Raw genomic sequence first — 18,547 nt, forward strand, 5'->3', positions numbered from 1 at the left:
TCATCTTCCCCTCCACTTTGTATTTTAAGACAGAATCTCACTCTGTAGTCCAAGCCCAACTAGGTAGACAAATACATACTTGCTTTTACCCAGATGCCATCATGATAAAGGCAACTTTAACAGCCACAAGTACCGCAAGGTTTAACCATGTAAGTAAGAAGCAAACAGACTGCATTTTAGCTGGATTAGAAGGCAAGAAACCCAGTGGATAAAATATGATAGGAATTCTCAATAGGAAGGAAACAGGAGCAAGGTTCCATCAGTAGAGACTTTTTTCTTTTTAACTTTCTATTTATTCTTTGTGTCTTTCACATCATGCATCTCCATCCCATTCATTTTCCCATCCTTTTGTATCTGCCTTCTAGCCTTGCAAACCCTCCCCCCAAAATAGAATACAATTTAAGAGAAAAAAGGGAAAAAGAAAAGTAAAAGTCTCTCCATGGAAATTGTAGTGTGATACAGTGTCTCACGCAGGAAGCCCTTTGTCCATATATATTTACTTGCAAGTGTTCATTGCCAAGAGTCACTGGTCTGGTTCAAGGTCTGGTTTCTGCTATACTATCTATGCTGCAACCTCACTGGGACTCCTCTTGGATATCCTGTTGCTGCCCTGTTGTGGAGATCCTGCAGCTTTGGTCTGCAGGATCGACCCCTTCAGGTTCTCCTGAAGATCATAAATGGGGTAGATGTTAGTGTGGTCCAACTCATAACCCTGGTTCTGAGCCTGGGTAGCTCGCCATCTCCCAATCCCCATGTCCTCACTATCAGGGTAAGCTCGCTAGCGTGCCCTGGCTAGTTCACCCCTTCCAGCAATGAACAAGGGACAAGGCCAGTTCTGCTTTCAGATCCTCAGGGCCAGCTCTCCCACGCCTGGACCATCAGGGCCAGATCTACTTTGCTGCCCAGGTGAGGTGCAGGGGTCACTCTCCTGAGTGCTGCAGCTGGCGAGGAGCAGGGACAGCGCTCCTGCTCTTATGACCTCAGGGCCAGATCGCCCACATGCTTCAGGCATTGAGGGGTTGTGGGGAAAGGGTATCTCTTCCCTGCCCGTGCCACCATACGACAGATGAATGTTGGGGCCAAATCTCTCATGCTCAGATTCTCAGGCTGGCTCACTGGTGCCCCCATTAATATTGTCAGCTCCGCTGTGCTGCCTAGACAAGGTACAGGGCCTGCTTTCCTGAGTGTTGCAGCTGGTAAAGGGGAGGGTCAGTCCTTATCAGCTAGAGGCAGTAGGGAGAAGGGGGCAGGACATCTTTCCCTCATTCCCACCACCATGGAGCCACAAACAAGAGAAGTGGTACCAGCTACGCCCCTCTCACATGCTCAGGTCTGGCTCACCCATGCCCCTGTCTACAGAATCAACTCAGTAGAGACCTTTTTAAAAAAAATCATTTATTATGATTTGTGTACGTATGTAATGCACATGCCAAGGTGCAGTTGTAGAGATCAGAGGATAATTTTTGGAAGCTAGTTTAGTTCTTCTGTCCTATAGCTCTGTAGCTCAAACTCAAGTCATCAAACTTGCCTAGCTTTACCTGTTCCCCATCTCCCTGGCCTAGGAGAAACTTTTCAGTATTTCATATAAAATACACAAAGGGTCTAGACAGGGGCACGGCAGGGTCATTTGGATAACGCCATGTATATAAATGACCAATGACCATGCAGATCCAAGTCCTTACACACTGCTTGCTGTGAAACGAAATTTGACAACGGTTTTAAGCTTTACTTTGCAGACTGGTGCTGTTATAATGACAGTAAGAGACTGAAACCAACACATCTGCTGCTGGTCAGAATGTGTGAAGTGTCATCACCTTATGGAGCCCATTGTAGCAATTTGTATCAAGGACTCAAAATATTCACACCAATTGACTTCACAGTTCCCTGCCTCAAAACCTAAACAAATGGGGAAAGTTCCATGCACATAAATAGTCAAGAAAGCTTCACAAGAGACAAAAAAACAACAAATAGGAAATGATGAACCAAATTAATCAAATTAAAATAATTCCCACCAAAAGATTTAAACGTAAAATGTGTGTCTTAAGGAGATTATAATGAAGAAAAATTGCTTCAGATATGCTTCGTCACATGAGTGTGATGCAGACTATCTTAGGCTTGACCGCACATCCACTAAAGGACAGATATGAGGAAATCTCTAGTGAGACAACCCCCCTCCCCAAATTAACAGAGACTGTCATTCTCCTAAAACTCACATGATCCACTGTCCACCTCCAGGGCTGTTCTGACTTGCCCTCATTTGGGTGGGATCCACCGCTCAGACCCACCTGAGCTCTGCAAGCACTGAGAACACAGAGACAACACTCACCTGGGTGGACACCAGCAGGTGAGTCAGGAGAACTGTAAGGAGTATGTACCACTTTTTCTTCTCACAGCCATCAAAAAACACAATGCCCCAGAACACATGCAGCAATATGATAACGAGCGTCATGAAAGCTGAAAAGACAAGTCAGCAGTTAGCAGCCAGTCCTGCAGACAACAGACACTGAAGCCGGCTGAACCCCATCACTGTGCACCGGCTCTGAGGGTCCCCTGGCTGCAGTGATGGAGTCTGACCACAAGTGCACAGAACTGGCTTAATAAGAACTCCACGCTAACTTTGGAGAAGTTATATCTTCTCCATATCTTTGTAGAAGTTATTCTTGGGAATATGAACCTGTTGAACAAAAAGTCAACTTGGGTTTGGCGTTCAAGGAGTTTCCCTGAGGTATGCAATGATATTTGTATTAAGTCTATGTAAGTATTTGTTTAAAACATATTTATTTTTATATGTATAGACAATTTGCTTGCATATATGTCTGTGTGACACATGTATGCCTAATGTCTGAACAGGTCTGAAGAAGGTATCAGATCTCCTGGGACTGACATTATAGATAGTTATAAACTGCCTGCAGCTGCTAGAAATTGAACCCAGGTCTTCTGGAATAACTGCCAGTGCTTTTAACCCCTGAGACACATCTCTAGATTTAACATATCTCATTTTCAAAAACCCTCAGCCCTATTTGTAGAGAATTTTCTCAATTGAACAGAGCTTCTTCTGTCTAAACAAGTCTCTGCACTGAAGGGGACATTTTCTTTAGAACCTTTTAAAAATGGTGTGATGAAAATAAACAAGAATGTAACTAAAAGATCACTGTAATTATCTAAGGTTCTTCTTCTACAAGTGGCAGTGATCAGCAACCTCAGGTCTCTAGAGAATACTGCCTGCATAGGTGTACTCTGTCCTGGATAACATTTCTTCTTTAAAGCAGACAAGTACCATATATTCTGCATACTTTAACATGAAAAAGGCATATAGATTTCCCTTTCCTGCCACGTAATAAAGAGACCATGAGCTCTAACTACCAGACAGGAAAACCCCAGGCTATAGTCCTACACTGCTTTAATTAAAAATAATCTGGTATTGCCAAGCAAAGGAGACTAGCTACAACTATTCCAGTCCAGAAAGGCATTTGAGCTACACTATATACCATAGACTATATACACTATATATTCTATCTGTACTACAAACCAGTTAAGTCTCAAATCAACAAATCACTATCCCAGGGACTTATCAGTGCAAATTACTTGTATCCATCCCACCATGGATCAGAAGCAAAGGGGCAGGAGCCTAGCAAAGCCAGTTTAAACAGCCTTCCTACAGATTCAATGCCTGGTCAAGTTTAAGAATCCTGCCAAGGAGGCATTCTTATAAATGTGCATAAGGAGATACAAGAATATTTACCCCAGCGCTGCTGTAAAAACAAAGAATGCCCGCCCTTGGGTTTAACAAGAAAACTACAGTGTACTATTCTATATGACCCACAACACGTATCATCTCAAGAACACAATGCTGAGAGAGAACAAACACACTGTGAAAATGCATATTATTCATGTGAAGTAAGAGATCCACAAGATAATATTAAAAGGACATAACTGGTGTGGCTAGGAGAATAAGCTGTCACATCTCGGTGACAGTGTCTTTGTGTCAGGCTCTGAAAGACGACATAAAAGGATTCAACTCAGGTCCAGCCATTATTCTGAAGAGAACAGTTCCTACAGACAGAGTCTTATCAATGGTGTGACATTGAGACCACTTAAGATGACCAGGGGCTAAGCAAGAGTTTTCAAATTTCTCTGAGTCAAAAAAAGATCAAGGAAAAAACTGACACAGTGGCAACTTTTCTCTTAATCATAAAGTGTTCATACTCTAAGGAGGGGTTTTCTAGGACCTGGATATTAATCAAATGTCCAGAGGAGTCCCTATCACAGGCATTTGCCATCTGCCTGGCAGCCTCTGCTTGCCCTTCTCTTATGCATTGCCATGGGTACTGAGATCAGCTAGGTGTGCTCCCAGGGTTAGCTCCTAGAGACCCGCTACTTGGGAAATGCTCTTACTGATGCCATTTTCCAGCTTGTTCTTAACCAGTGTTATTCTACAAGCTTCAGGCAAGTATCCTCTGGACCTTACTAGTCCTGATCGTGCTTCCAGATTCCAGGTCTGAATGTCTTGATCCTTCCAGCTAACAAGTCTGGTGGTAAAATCACATCTCAGACTAGCATTCGAGTTCCTGTACAGTCTAGACCCAAAGGACTTTAACAGCAGATTCTCTATGACTCCTCAACTGCTTCCTTGTGTCAGAAACACAGAACTCAAGCCGCCTGGTGGTGCAGTACTTGGGAGGTAGAGACACAGTGACAGGTGGCTCAGAAAATTCAAGATCATTCTTGATTTGCTTAGAAGACATTAAGTCATAAAAAGTAGAATTTAACTAAGGGAGTGCTGTTTCCATAATACATAATAAAAGGTAAGTAGCTTGCTAACCAAGTCTTTTAATGATAAACTAAATTTAGGATATAAATAAGTGTTTGATCATCAAGATTAGGCTCCATTTCCATAACAGAAATCACCCTGACTTAATGTCAACCATTATGCCCTACCCAGTATCAAAGAACATGCCCCTAACAGACAGCTCAAGAAGGCAGCATAGGGTCACAGCCACTGTCAAGTTCTGATGTGCCATAAAGTCCACAGTTCCTTCTTGAGATAGCATAATTCTGCTAGATGGACAAAACGATCCCTGATCACAACTATTTGAAACAAACAGACAGGCACACTTAAAATAATTCTGAAAATATCTTTACTGTGTAAATCTCTCATCTGCTAAATTGCCAGATTTGCATTCTTCTATCTCTGTTTACATTGTGTAACCTGGGTGTGGTTTGGGAAGGGGGGCAATTTAACAATGACAGCATATATAAAATGCATAAACCTAAGATGTATATACAAGTTAGTGTAATCTACTGTTGGAGGCTGGCTCTTTGGGCACTAGCCATAGCTGGAAACACACTATTATTATTATTATTATTATTATTATTATTATTATTATTATTATTATTATTATTATTATCCAAATGTGTAGAATGACTTCTCAATGGGAAGACATAATATTTCTTTAACAGTGGTAGGAAAGAACTGATTCCAAGTTGTCCTCTGAACTCCACACATATGCCATGACACCCAAAATTAAATTCTCAAGTGAATCCGTCCTCTCTGCCACCAGCAAGCTAGTCTTCCCTGTTTGAAAAGAATTTGGTTTTCTGAGCCCTATAGCATACAGTTCAGACCCTTTAACTGTGGCTATGAGTTAAGTAAAAGTATGTTAGTGGTCATTCTTCTTAATGTTGCCTCCAACATAGCTGTTCACTTTGTAAATATTGACCATAAATTAGACTCCATTCTCATAAAAAAAAAATAAGATTTAAGCTGGGCAGTGGTGGCGAATGCCTTTAATCCCAACACTCGGGAGGCAGAGGCATGTGGATCTCTATGAGTTCGAGACCAGCCTGGTCTACTGAACATGTACCAGGATAGGATATCATTAAGTTCCCTGTTTTTTTTTTTTTTTTAATCAGGAAATGCCCAGTTCTACCAAGTGGGCATGGTGTCCCTGGGGAACAATGACTCAAAAAGAACAACAATGGTGTACTTAAGAAATAATTGTGGCAATGTCTTTGTTATATAAATTTCCCAACTGGCCCAAGTGGACAGACTTGCTGTTTCCTGTCTGTTTAAATTGCTCCAAGTGTAACCTGGGGCTAGGATTCAAAAGAGATTTAAGGTTAACAGTTTATGTGGAATGTATATGCCTAAGATCTATATAAACTGGTAAAATTTTCTGTTTGAGGCTGGTTCTCTTCCTTTATTAGTCAGAACAAGTCACACACTATTATTAAGGAGCTTTTCCTTTATTAATCTTTAAGTGTGAAGAGTAATTTCTCACTGGTAATGTATGTAAATTTTATTCTAAACAATAAAATAATTTACAATGTGAATGCTTCCTCTAGATATCAGGCCATGAAGGCACACTGATGTCACACTCTGACTCTAGCGATCAGAGATGTGGAGAGGTTGCAAGGTGAGCTGCAGAGGGAACTGGCACAGTAGAGCCAGGGCTAAACTGGAGAAATGACTGTGGAACAAGTCAACAAATGCCAAGATGCCAGTCCATGTGTCCCACACATCAGAGAGCCACGTGGGTTCTAGCTGAGGTAGTTGAGGAAGTCTAGACGAATACAGCTTAAAAACAGTGCGAAATTTTCCCTTTCAGATCTTTATTGTACTGGGTTTATTTTCATTTAATGCTTAATGACTCTGAGCTGGGTATTCTTTCTTCATTTTTTGTTTTCTTTAGACAGTGTCTTACTATGTCCCTGGCTGGCCTCTCTCATGGCAATTCACATGCCACCGCACACTGAGTACAGAGATGTATAAGTGTACACCACCATGTCCAGCTTTTGGTCATTACTTCTGTCCTTTCCAAAAAAATTGAAAATTGAGGTCTGCAGGGAAGAGGTCTCTTCCTTCTACTTGGAACATCCTTCCCTGCAGCCCCTTCCTTGGTTGGTATAAGCATTATTCATCTTTAAGTATAGTTCTATTCAAATGGTACTTCCTCTATAAGCTGTGAATTGGCATCTAGTAACTCTAGTAACAAAGGACTTCAAGAGGCACTGGGGATCAAACTGAATGAAATATCCATAGCTCTTGCTTATATAGTTTAGACACAACTGAAGAGAGGAGCATTAAACAATAGTCACATCAATCATTCACAGCTGGGGCATATATGACAAAGTCAAAGAACTTTACTGTTCCCATATCAGTCAACACATCTCTTCTCTGTAACATTTATATTATGCTTTGTGTTTGTTTTTATTCGGAAGGCATGGGGAAATCTTCAATAATTATTTATAGAATTCATAGTTAAATAATTAATTGGACTTGTATCAAAATACTAAATTAGTGAGCTAGGATATGATTTGAACTTGGAATCTCAAGCCCATACTTATTCTCTACCAAGCATTTCCAAGAGACAGCAATGAGTTTAACTCACTGCTGGCCTGCTCCACAAACACTGAAAAAAACAAACTGTCTTACATGTGTACTTCATAAACTATACTTGCCTATAACATAAAAATTCATGTACATACAGGTATCGTACAATATGTGTATTATTAACATAACAGACACATATATAGATGCTATTAATGGTTTCATATTCCTTCTTATCCTAATTACCATTTTAGGAACAAATCTTCCCTCCCAAGGGACTCATTTTTAAACTGGACTTGAAAACAGCCTGCTTTACAGAAGGAAATTAGCACCATCTAGAGGACAAAAGCCAGCAATACATGGGGATGGAAAGAAAACAGCTCCTGTAACAATGTAAACTGTAAGGAAATTCACTCTACAGAAGTTGTCTTTTTATTTTCTACTGGGCTCTGACAGACATTAGCTATTAAAACTACATTTGCTTTTACAAATCAAGTATTATTATCATTTAAATTTTATGCAAGGGGCTGGAGAAATGGCTCAGTGGTTAAGAACACTGGCAGCTCTTCCAGAGGACCCAGGTTCAATTTCCAGTAACCACATGGGAGCTCACAACTGTCTGTAACTCCAATTCTGGGGGAATCGACACCTTCACACAGCCATATATGCAGGCGAAGCACCAATGCTCATAAAGTAAAAATAAATAAATAAATCATAAAAAAATTATGCCAGGAATATCAAGTTTGGGAATCTGCTATGTTGGAGGGAACATTAATAAGCACAATCCATTAACACACTTTCCCTTAGCTCGCGGCCAGAGTTAAAGGGTCTGCACTGTATGCTGTAAGCCTCAGAGAGTCAAAGGCTTTTCAAACAGGGAAGACTAGCTTGCTGGCTTCACAGAGGACGGATTCACTTGAGAAGCTGACAGCATCAATGTCCACAGGGGAGGCTAAGATTTGAACTAACAAAGAAACTAAAAATGGTGGAGGACTGTCTCTGGGTTCAGGGACGGACATGATGTCTCTAAACTATGGCAGCTTTGTAAAATTGCTCATTTCTCATTAGAACCTTTTCATTCCATTAAAGATCTATCGAAACCCTATTTAGTTCTTAATCATATTCCCCTACAAAATGGTAAGCTCCCTAATGACCTTTAGCCTGAATGTGATCTTTAAATCGAAAAATAAATTTTAATTGAAAAACTGTGCATATGACTTCACTATTTTAATGACATAATTGCTGTTGGTCTAGAAAACTACAAACACAACATATTTTTTTCTCTAAAAGAGAAATTTAATAAAATAATATTCTAATTATAAAACAAAGTTGTGATCATTGTGTCATAACTTGTAGCTGGTAAATAAGCAATGTGGAAAAAGTTGATCCTTTTTCACTGCATCTTTGCATAAAAAGATTAACTCATCTACTATCTTCTTCTTTGGATTTAAAGATCAAATCATCCTGCCTATCTGTAACAGGCACTGAGTTATAGATTAATCAAAAATTAGAATTTAGGACTAGGGGTCTTGTGTTGAATACCTAGCGCTGGGCCAGAAAATAAAGGAGGGGCTTACAGGTTTATATTAAAGACAAATATAAAATGACAAAACAAAGAGGATATATCTCACACAAATCAGCTGCTAATGTCTCAACTGTACTGTAACATTTTAGTATAGCCAAATGAATATATAGAAATCTTTGGTTGGTTGGTTTTTGTTGTTGTTGTTGTTTTTTATGTTGTTTTGGTTTGGATTTTTGGTTTTTTAAGATAGGGTTTCTTCTGTGTAGCTTTGGAGCCTGTCATGGAACTTGCTCTGTAGATCAGGCTGGCCTCGAACTCACAGAGATCCAACTGAGTGCTGAGTGTGTGCCACTATCTCAGAAAAATATATAAATCTTATGCAAGATAAATTCCCGTAATATTCTGAAGTACTGCAGTTATACCCCTGAACCCACTCCCAGGACCTTCACTTGTAATACCTAAAAATATTTTCCCTTAAAAAAACTTCCCTTTAAAAGGCTTTATCATAAATCGCCTTTACTTGAATTATGAAGTCAATGAATCGCAATAAGGATGATCCTTTAGCACAGAACCCTGAACATACACAGCTATGACACATACCTGAATTAAGGAAGAACTGAGGAGAATCACCATGAATGCCCACTGTGCCTGGCCCCAAGGAGTTAGACAGGGTGTTCACAAAGGAAAACACTCCACTCATGATTCCAAAGCCCAAGCCAGAAACTAAAGAGGAAGAAAAACACCGTTAAGCCCTTTTCCTGTTATGCGTTCAGCTCAAACCTAATTTACGAGGACTGGGGAATACTACTTCACTGCAGGGAACAGGGTGCACCTGCTGTTGCTGAAGCCTCAGCAAGCTGGAAGGCTAAGTGAGAAAGGAGGGGAGGAAAGGAAGCACAGGATGTCAAAGTCAATTAACAAAGGAGAGGCGCAGAAGAAAGGAGAGGAAGAAGAAGGTAATGTGTTGAAGACCCTGGCTTTGGTTTACTGTAGTCAGACTATGAGGAAACTGTGATTCCAAGGTGGGATCTGGGCCAGACTGAGATAATTCTGAAGACCTAGATCCAGGAGAGAGAGAGAGAGAGAGAAAGAGAGAGAGAGAGAGAGAGAGAGAGAGAGAGAGAGAGAGAGAGAGAGCACATGCACTTGTGCCTGCATGAGTGTATGCGTAACACTTCTATTCTTTTCTTCCTGACACCACAGGCTCTAACTTACCATAGGCCAGCAGTCGCATTGAAGGTGCTGTCTCCTCCTCAGGGTTTATGCTTTTCAAACCCTCACTGGCTCTTCTGAAATAAAAACAAATTTTTTATTTTTATTTTTAAAGAGAAAGTCATTTATCAAGCAGGTCACAGTACCCTTCAAAACTAGATACTTAGTAAGGCTCTGATCAGGTTACGCTCTAGAATCTATCTTTGTGAAATCCAGCACATTATTGATAACTGAAGTTAAATGAAATTTCTGTCAACCTCATCTAGCTGATGTCCTCATAAAAGCAATTTTTAAAAATATTAGTAACAAGCCAATACAGATTAAATTCAATAGGAATAATGACAATGTTTTAATTTCTGGGATCAATAAGTATTTATATCATTAGCCTGAGGAATCTACCACTCTGAATTTTCTTTTTCCCAAAGTCTTATGTCTTTATCTCCAATTCACTGGCATTCTGTTGTATATTTCATTATGGCTATATTCTCTGAACCTTCATTCTGCTTTCCACTCCAAAGAACCAAAATCATTCTCACCCTTCTAACAGCAGTTTTGCTTTTGTTTTTGTTTTTGGTGTAGTAACTAATCTCATGCCTCATATATGCTAAGAACATGATCTATCACTGAGTAACACCTGCAGCCTGCCCCCAACTTTTCCCATTCCTCTCAAGAGTGATTTATTAAAGTATCTGATATACCGAGGAGCCAACTTCTCACATTGATACTTAATCCTAAGGTCTTTGATTCTAAAATATTTTACATGTTTAATTCATATTCACAATTCAGGAGCATATAAAGCCTGATGTTTCTATATTATCCTGTATGAAATGCTACCTTTAGAATAGGCTATAAATACTTAAAGGAGAAACAAATGCTTCTCAGTAATAAGTCAATCCAGCATGATCACATCCATACTTCTGTTACAACCAGTTCACAAATATACCAAGAATCTGCCTCTGCCCCTTCCCCATTGCCATGCAGACATATTAGAAATGATAGATGTGATTTGTTATACTACTGTCTCTATTACTAGTCCCTGCTGTCTAGAAACTCTGCAACCATTTAAAAGCCAACTGAAAGGATATTAAAGTTAAATCAAACATACTGTATAGCATATATATTAAAATAACAAAAGAACCAAAATACTTTGGAAGAACCTGTCAGTGCTGAAACAAAAGGAGGTGGGATGAACTCTAAGAACAGACAAGTTAACCAGAACATACCTAGTTCCCAGAGATTGCATCAATTTAAACTTCAGGGAAGCCAGGTGTAGTGACTCATGTCTGCAATCCTAGCACTTAGGAGTCTGAGGTAGGAGAACTATTGTATGTCCAAGGCCAACCTGGGCTATACAATGAGACTCTACTCAAAGGGCCAATGTAAAATGAAATTTAAAATCTCAAGGAACACATAGTTATTACTGTTGATCATTCATTACATTGACACAGAATCACTGTACAAATGTAAATTTCACTGATTATATTTGATAATGTAGAATTCAACCAAAATAGCCATGTGAATAGTGAAAAGTGTCCTCTGCTTTTCTAGAATCAAAAGGAACAATTTGATTTCAGTGTTGCCCACTTGGAAGCACTGTTTGACAGGAAGGATGTAACCCAGGTATGTGACTGTCTTCATATTTCTCTGGCACACCAACCAACTAAATTGTATAACTTTCCATAATAAAAAAACTTACTTGTCAGAGGAATTCTTCTAAAGATTAGTTCAACATCATGAGTTATTCAACAGTAGTAATCTACAGCAACAAATGTACCCATGTAGTTTAATTGATACATTTGGGAGAATTTCTGTTTTGTGTAAGTTTTTTCTCTCTATTAAATACAGTGTGGTACTGCAATCAGGAATATATTAAGTTTCTAGGCATGGTGGCTCATTGTCAGAAATACCAGAAAGGTCAGAAGTTCAAGGTCATTCTCAACTATATTGAGTTGGAAGTCATGTGGGGTACATGAGCCCTCCACTTTTAAAATAACTTTTAAACTTTTAAAATAAAATAACAAATCAAAACCACAGAAAAATCCAAATGGCATATTTCTAGTTAGATCTCTTGATAATCTCACTCTCATCTGTACACTCAAAAAAGAGTAAATGAGTCAGGGGTAATAGAGTAGCCCTTTAATCCCAGCATTTAGGAGACAAAAGCAGTTGGATCTCTGTGAGCTCAAGGCTGGCCTGGCTTATATAGCAAGTTACAGGCCAGTCAGTGTTATGAGATGCTAGCTTATGAAAATAAATAGATAGATAGATAATAAAAAAATAATTTGTCAATAATTTTGAAAAATTTATATTGTAAAAATTGGAACTTTCAATTTTTGTTCTTGGGAATCTGGTAACAAATGCAACAGAATTTCTACTTCAGTAAACAGAAGCGACATCCTGCCTAGCACAGCCAACCATCTATTCTGTTCATCAGGAAATGAACTGGGAAACTCATCACATTTTGTACTTTCAACTGTCAGTGCTGCAACATTTCCTCCCACAAACTCCGTAACATAGAATGAGGAAGTTTACTCAACTTCTGAATTCAGGTAGTTAAGATATTTGGAGTTTTTCTTTTTGTTTATTTGTTTGTTTGGTTTTTGAGATAGTCTCATGCAACTGGCTGGCTTCAATATTATGGAGCTAAGATTACAGATGTATACAACATGCCCATTTTATTAGGTCCTGGGGATAGAACCCAAAGCTCATGTTTGATAGGTAACTATTCTCCAACTGAAGTTACACCTTGTAGCCCCTCATACATCACTTTAGAAATTTTACAAAACAAAGTGACAATTTAAAAAAAAAACAACTGTAGCTAGGCTTTATTGGAGAGATGGCTCAGTAGTTAAAAGCATGGACTGCTCTTTCAGAGGACTTGGGATCAATTCCCAGCAACCACATGGCAGCTGTTTGCAAATCCAGTTTCAGGTCATTCAACATCTCATACCAATGCATATTAAAAAAAACAAAAAAATGAAACAGGGATGTGGGGGTGTGGAGGGAATATAGGTTAGTGGGGGAGGAGCAAACAAACCTACAAGTAGGGGTTACCTTAACTTTTTTTCTTTTCCATAAATGTTAAGATTTTTCTAAATTTACCAAATATGTACTTGTATTATAATAAAACTGAATTAGTGATGTGGGATGTCCAACTGATTGCAAATTTCCCAAACATCCTTTAGGAAGCCAAAGAGGTTTCTCCGAACTTCTTAGCTTGATAAAATGCAAAATATCAGGATTCCTTCTTCACATAGTGCCATTCTCTTACTATTCTCATCCAAAAAGAGGACCTACTTTCAGTTTATAGTCTTTTGGAAACTCCAATAGTACCAAGAAAAGGTTGTTGCTTCATGTAAAAAATTGAAGACATGGGCATAAAAGAATAGCAGGTACCACATCTAAATCTTGGCACTCTGGTGAAGCCAGGTCTTGAAACAGAGGTTACTAAGCCTATGTCCAAAACTGTAATACTGTATTAGAAATTAAGATTTTTTTTCAAAATTAATACTATCATCTAATGTTGCAAAGGCAACAGGAGCCAGGGACAATGGCAACAGAAAACTTAGTATACTATGAGGCTGAGTTATTTAGAAAACATTGTCTGGTCAAAGATCACCCTGTAGTGTAAGCATTTGTGGAAAAACAGGCACCAGGAAGAGGGGGCCTGTCTACTGCCAAAGGCAGAAAAGGGCTTAGGAGACACAACTATGCCTTTGAAGAACTGAGGAGTGCGGAGACTTGACAGGAACCCTGTGACAATTACCATGGCACAGGCCAAAAGTACAACCGTTTAGATTATCTTCACAGTAATATACAGCTACATTTTAGGTTGTAGACTGAGGGTTGGGGTATGAACTGTTTGCCTCTTGTGTGCAAGATCCTGGCCTCAATCTCTTGTACTTTAAATTAAAACAACAATAAATTCAATCTTAGGATGGTAGTAACTAACTTCTGTATACCAGAAACATTCAACGCAATTAGATATCAACACAATTAGATGTCCTCCCTGTAAAAATGTAAATGTTATTTTTTGTTTATTTGAAAGTTCTGGGCTCAAGGTCTTTTCATTTAAGTAGCTGGGGATACTGGGTGGTGGCCACCATGCTCAGCTTTAAATGTTACATTTTTCTCTCTCTTTGTTTTTTTCTTTCTTTTATTTTTTAAAAAACAATACTGGGTAATCAAAACCACCATGGCTCTGAGCATGCTGACATAGGCCCCACCAACTAAGCTCCATTCCCAGTCCTTAATATTACTTTCAATATTTACTTAATGCTCTTAGTTTTTCCCAGAGACTAGCAATTGTAATTTTGAACCTTTTCAAAAAAATGTTTTTAAAGTTACATGTAGTTGTTACTTATTTTCTCTGTGTGTTTGCAGGTGAGCACATTAATGCTAAATGTAAAGGTCAGAAGACAACCTGAGGGAGTCTTTTCTCTTCTTCTAGATGGACCCGGGGATTGAACTCAGGGCATCAGGCTTGGCGGCAAGCAACTTTATTCACTGAACTATCATCACGCCAGGAACCCAAAAGCTATCATTTTTTTGCTTCTAAGCAATAGCTTCCTGGTGTTGAATTTATAACAAAACTTACTCCATTATAAAAAAGAAATTTAATAAAAATGTTTTTTAGTCCAGAATAATAACATATTAGAAAATCAAATTACCAGAAAGGCTTCAAGGTGCTGTTCCTGAGGCTCACATTTTATCCATGAAATCCATGAAGAGTCTCAGTGACAGAAATGAAAACAGGACAGAACATTCGTCACTCCACTGAGCTTTACTCCACAAGCAAAGCTGATCTCATGACTTACTGAAATCACATTGGGTTCTGAATACAAGCTGTGTCTCAAATTAGTGGTTCCCTGTGAGGTCCTCATGGGTCTGACAGATGACCACATCTTATCCATAAAAGGGAGGTCATCCCTTGGGCTTAAAAAAATGTATTCTTTTCATTTTGCATACTTGAAACTATAGAAAATGTTTTAAAAATGAATCTTTTTTTCTCACTGATAGTCAAAACAATGGAAGGCATAATCTCCATAAGAATAATGTATTTCAGGTGGTAGGAGGGAAACAAGACGTCCACATGGGTAGGCTCTTGGTTGTTTCAGTAAGTATTTCTCGGAGCTATTTTTCTTCAAGCTACTTCTCATCTTATATTTGTCTATTCATTTCTTGCTGGTTTCCTCCCATCACAAGCTCCAGGAGGTCAGATCTTCCCAGGTCTCACTATACTCTGGCTGTCCTGGAACTCACTCTGTAGACCAGGCTGGCCTCCAACGCAGAGATCCTCCTGCCTCTGCCTTCTGAGTGCTGGAATTAAAGGTGTGCATCGACAGAACTTCTGTCTCTTTACCACCTTTGTAACTCCAGTCTCTACAAAGTGTCTGACACTGGGCGGATTCTCAAGAAACACTTTTTGGGAGGAAGGAGAAGCAAGAGGAAAAGAAAAGGGGAGGATATGAGGGCAGGTAGGTAGGCGAACCAGGTCATAAGTTTAAATACTCCATATTTTCAGGGTAGAAATGTGCCAATCAGCAAATCATAACTCCAGTCTAACTGGGAAAATAAAGCAAACATTTAACTTACTTTAACAGTCTATAATATGCAAGCCTGAACAGTTCTTGGATACAGACAGAGAGCAACACTCCGAAGATGAGCAGGTACTTCTGAATGGGTCCATCTCTGTTGTCAGTAATGACTCTCACTAGGTACCAAAAAACAGACGAAAGCAGAAGAGATACCAACCAGAAGAAAGCACTGGAATGGAGAAGAAAAAGACCACAAATTAGCAGAAGCATAAGACTGATAATGACTTTAAATCTGCTGGAGAAGAAACAGCTTGATTTTTTTTTTTAAGTTGGGAAAAAAAAATCCTCGAAGTGGTGTTCTGGATCAGCAGTTGCTGATCAATGATCTATTTTCCTCCAAGTGAGAAAAACAGTTCAAGAGGAGCCAGAGTGCTCAACAAGAGCGTGCTCGGTGACCCTGTCATATGCACACTAAGACACTGTGTCACTGACGGGCGAAATGAAACTTGGCAGCTATTTTTTTCTAAGCGATGCTTTGCCTCTTTGGAGTGCCACAGAAATATACAATCCGTCACTCTTGGGATTTTCATATCCTCAAAATTCTCCAGAAACTATGGATTTAATGGTTAGATATCTGTAAAGCTAAGTGTCTTTTTCTGACAGAAAACAAAGACCTAAAACCTGCATTAAATAGCATGCGCCATGTAAAATTCAGAAACCGCAAACCAGTGCGCTGGTGTAGCTGTTTTCCAGGTCCGGTTTTTACAATCTCTTCTGCGGATTTTAATGACGACAGCAAGCTTTATAAGCCGTTGGATCAACCGACTCTATTGTTTTTAAATTACAATAGCGAAGGAGCACTATTCAAGAGCTCAGCCCAGTCAAAAAGAAGCTCAGAAAGGCGGGAGTCCCTGGCCTAGCTAGCTGGCCTGATGCCAAGCCCCAGAACCGGTCTCAGCAGGTGCAAAGACCGAGGCCACAACCACCAGCAGAGTTCGGTAGTTACTAAGCTCTCAGGAGGACGTGCCTTGTCGGGTGATGCTGCGTTTTCTCGGGCTTCCACCCTCGGCTGCACCCCAATCATCCATCACCCAAGGGTCTACAAGAAAAATCTGTGTCCAAACCCCTCACAGGCATTCTGACTCCGAGGATGGGGGTTGAGCAGGGGTGGGCTACTGATCCCCAGCTGACTTTAATGGCAGAGGATGAGAACGATCTTCGGTGCCACCGAGCACTGGGTGGAAAGAGACCCCTACGGAAAGGCCAAGGCTCCATACACGAATGCCTCTGTGTTCCCACACTTAGCCCACGGGAGCCCAGATGCGCAGGGCGCGCCTGCTCAGTCTGCCCTTCTCGAAGCCTCCCCTCCTCTCAGCCCCGGCAGTCCCTCAGGCCGGTGACAGACGGGGTGGTGACCCCGAGGTCATGGGAACTCGGGCGCTCAGGAGGGGGCCCGCTGCGACAAGGACTGGGGCTAATCTCACCCGGCGATGAGGAAGATGACGCGCAAAGGGTCGGTGGCGATGGTGAAGACGTAGAGAGCGAGCGCGGGCCCGAAGGCGATGAAGGCGCAACCGAAGAACACGGCCGCGGTCATGACGATCGCATAAGCCAGTCCAGGGAGCCTGAGGGGACCGCGAGCTTAGGGCGCTGTCTTAGCGGGATGCTGGGCGGGATCCGCCTGCCAGGTGCTCAGCGCTCCGTCAAAACAGGAGGCGGGGCCTCGAGGGGCTCTACATCAAGGCGGGGCCGAGGGCGGGGCGGAGCTCGGGAGGCGGGGCTTTGAAAAGCTCCACGAGGCAGAGCCGGGAGTGGGGCGGAGCTTGGGAGGCGGGGCCTCGAGCTGCTCCACAAGACCAAGCCGTGGGCGGGGCGGAACCCGGGAGGCGGGGCTTCAAGCTGCTCCTTAGTTTGTCGGGGGGAGGGCGGAGCTATGGAGGCGGGGCCTCGAGATGCTCCACTACAAAGCCGAGTCGTGGGCGGGGCGAAGCTTGGGAGGCGGGGCTTAGAGCTGCTCCTTAGTTTGTCGGGGTGGAGAGGGCGGAGCTCTGGAGGCGGGGCCTCGAGATGCATCACTACAAGGCCGAGCCGTAAGGAGGCTGAACGTCCTCAGCTCTTGGTTGAAGAGGGGGGCCGAGGCGGAGCTCCGGAGGTAGTTCTGGGAGGTGCTCCAAAAGTGAACCAGGGGCTCAGGAGGCGATTTCCTGAGAGGCTCAGCGTGCAGTCAGAGCCTTTGCTGGGGCTTCGAGAGGCTTCATAAGCTGTTAGAATAGCGGTTCCTCGAAGAGATCTGCTCAGCTCAGAGGGACCGGCCTCGAGGGGCTTCGCATGCTATCAGAGCTGTGGCACCGCCTGGAAGGGTGCAGTGTGCTGGCAGGCAAGGGCAGGGGCGCAGCCTCCCTGGACTCCAAGTGCTGTCAGATGCGGGGGGGGGGGGGGGGGAGGAGCTAGCCTTGAGCTGTGCTGGCCTCAGGGCACGCGGGGCTGAGGGCGGGAGCGGAGATGGGGAGGGTTTCTTCAAATTTTTCTGGAGCAAAGAAAGTTGCATTCGGGCTGAGCAGACCTTTTGGTGTGGGGAGATCCAGCGCCTGAACCTCCTAGGGGCGATGAGCTGCACCAAGCCTCAGACCTGGCAGCGCTCCAGATCCTTAATCCAAAGCGTGGCTCACTGGGGACTTACAGACGTGCTCAGAGTCCTCTTCCCCACACTGACCCTGGCGTCGGCAGGCAGTGAGGTGGCCTAGCAGGCTACTAGCCTACTTTTGTGCTGCAGGTCAACTGAAACAAACGACAGGACAGAGGCAAGTTTCCCTTTTTAAAAAGTACATTTTTCCATATGCATAATTGCAAGAACATCATGCTTCATCATATGTTTAAAAAAAAATCCAGACTGGCTTTACCGGTATGACCACGGTGATGGAATTGTTCCCGATGGAAAAGGGA

The 18,547-nt window shown here is 41.6% G+C and overlaps 1 protein-coding gene across 2 annotated transcripts in view; it reads right to left on the minus strand.

Annotated features, from left to right (window-relative positions):
* The window catches only part of Aph1b (aph-1B gamma-secretase subunit), a 59,923-nt gene extending 42,600 nt beyond the window's left edge, over positions 1–17,323 (minus strand). The window contains exons 1-5 of one of the 2 annotated variants that reach the window (XM_087905341.1): positions 17,089–17,323; positions 15,663–15,833; positions 10,071–10,144; positions 9,456–9,578; positions 2,327–2,454 (exon numbers count right to left, since the gene is read on the minus strand). In XM_087905341.1, the coding sequence (XP_087761467.1) occupies positions 2,327–2,454; positions 9,456–9,578; positions 10,071–10,144; positions 15,663–15,833; positions 17,089–17,201 (609 nt within the window). In that variant the 5' untranslated portion in view covers positions 17,202–17,323. The remainder of the gene's footprint in view (positions 1–2,326; positions 2,455–9,455; positions 9,579–10,070; positions 10,145–15,662; positions 15,834–17,088) is intronic. The other variant, XM_087905340.1, reaches the window with a different exon arrangement.
* Between the last annotated feature and the right edge of the window lie 1,224 nt (positions 17,324–18,547).

The sequence above is a fragment of the Myodes glareolus genome, chromosome 4 (assembly GCF_982192425.1).
Source record: "Myodes glareolus chromosome 4, mMyoGla1.1, whole genome shotgun sequence".
NCBI classification, from domain to species: domain Eukaryota; kingdom Metazoa; phylum Chordata; class Mammalia; order Rodentia; family Cricetidae; genus Myodes; species Myodes glareolus.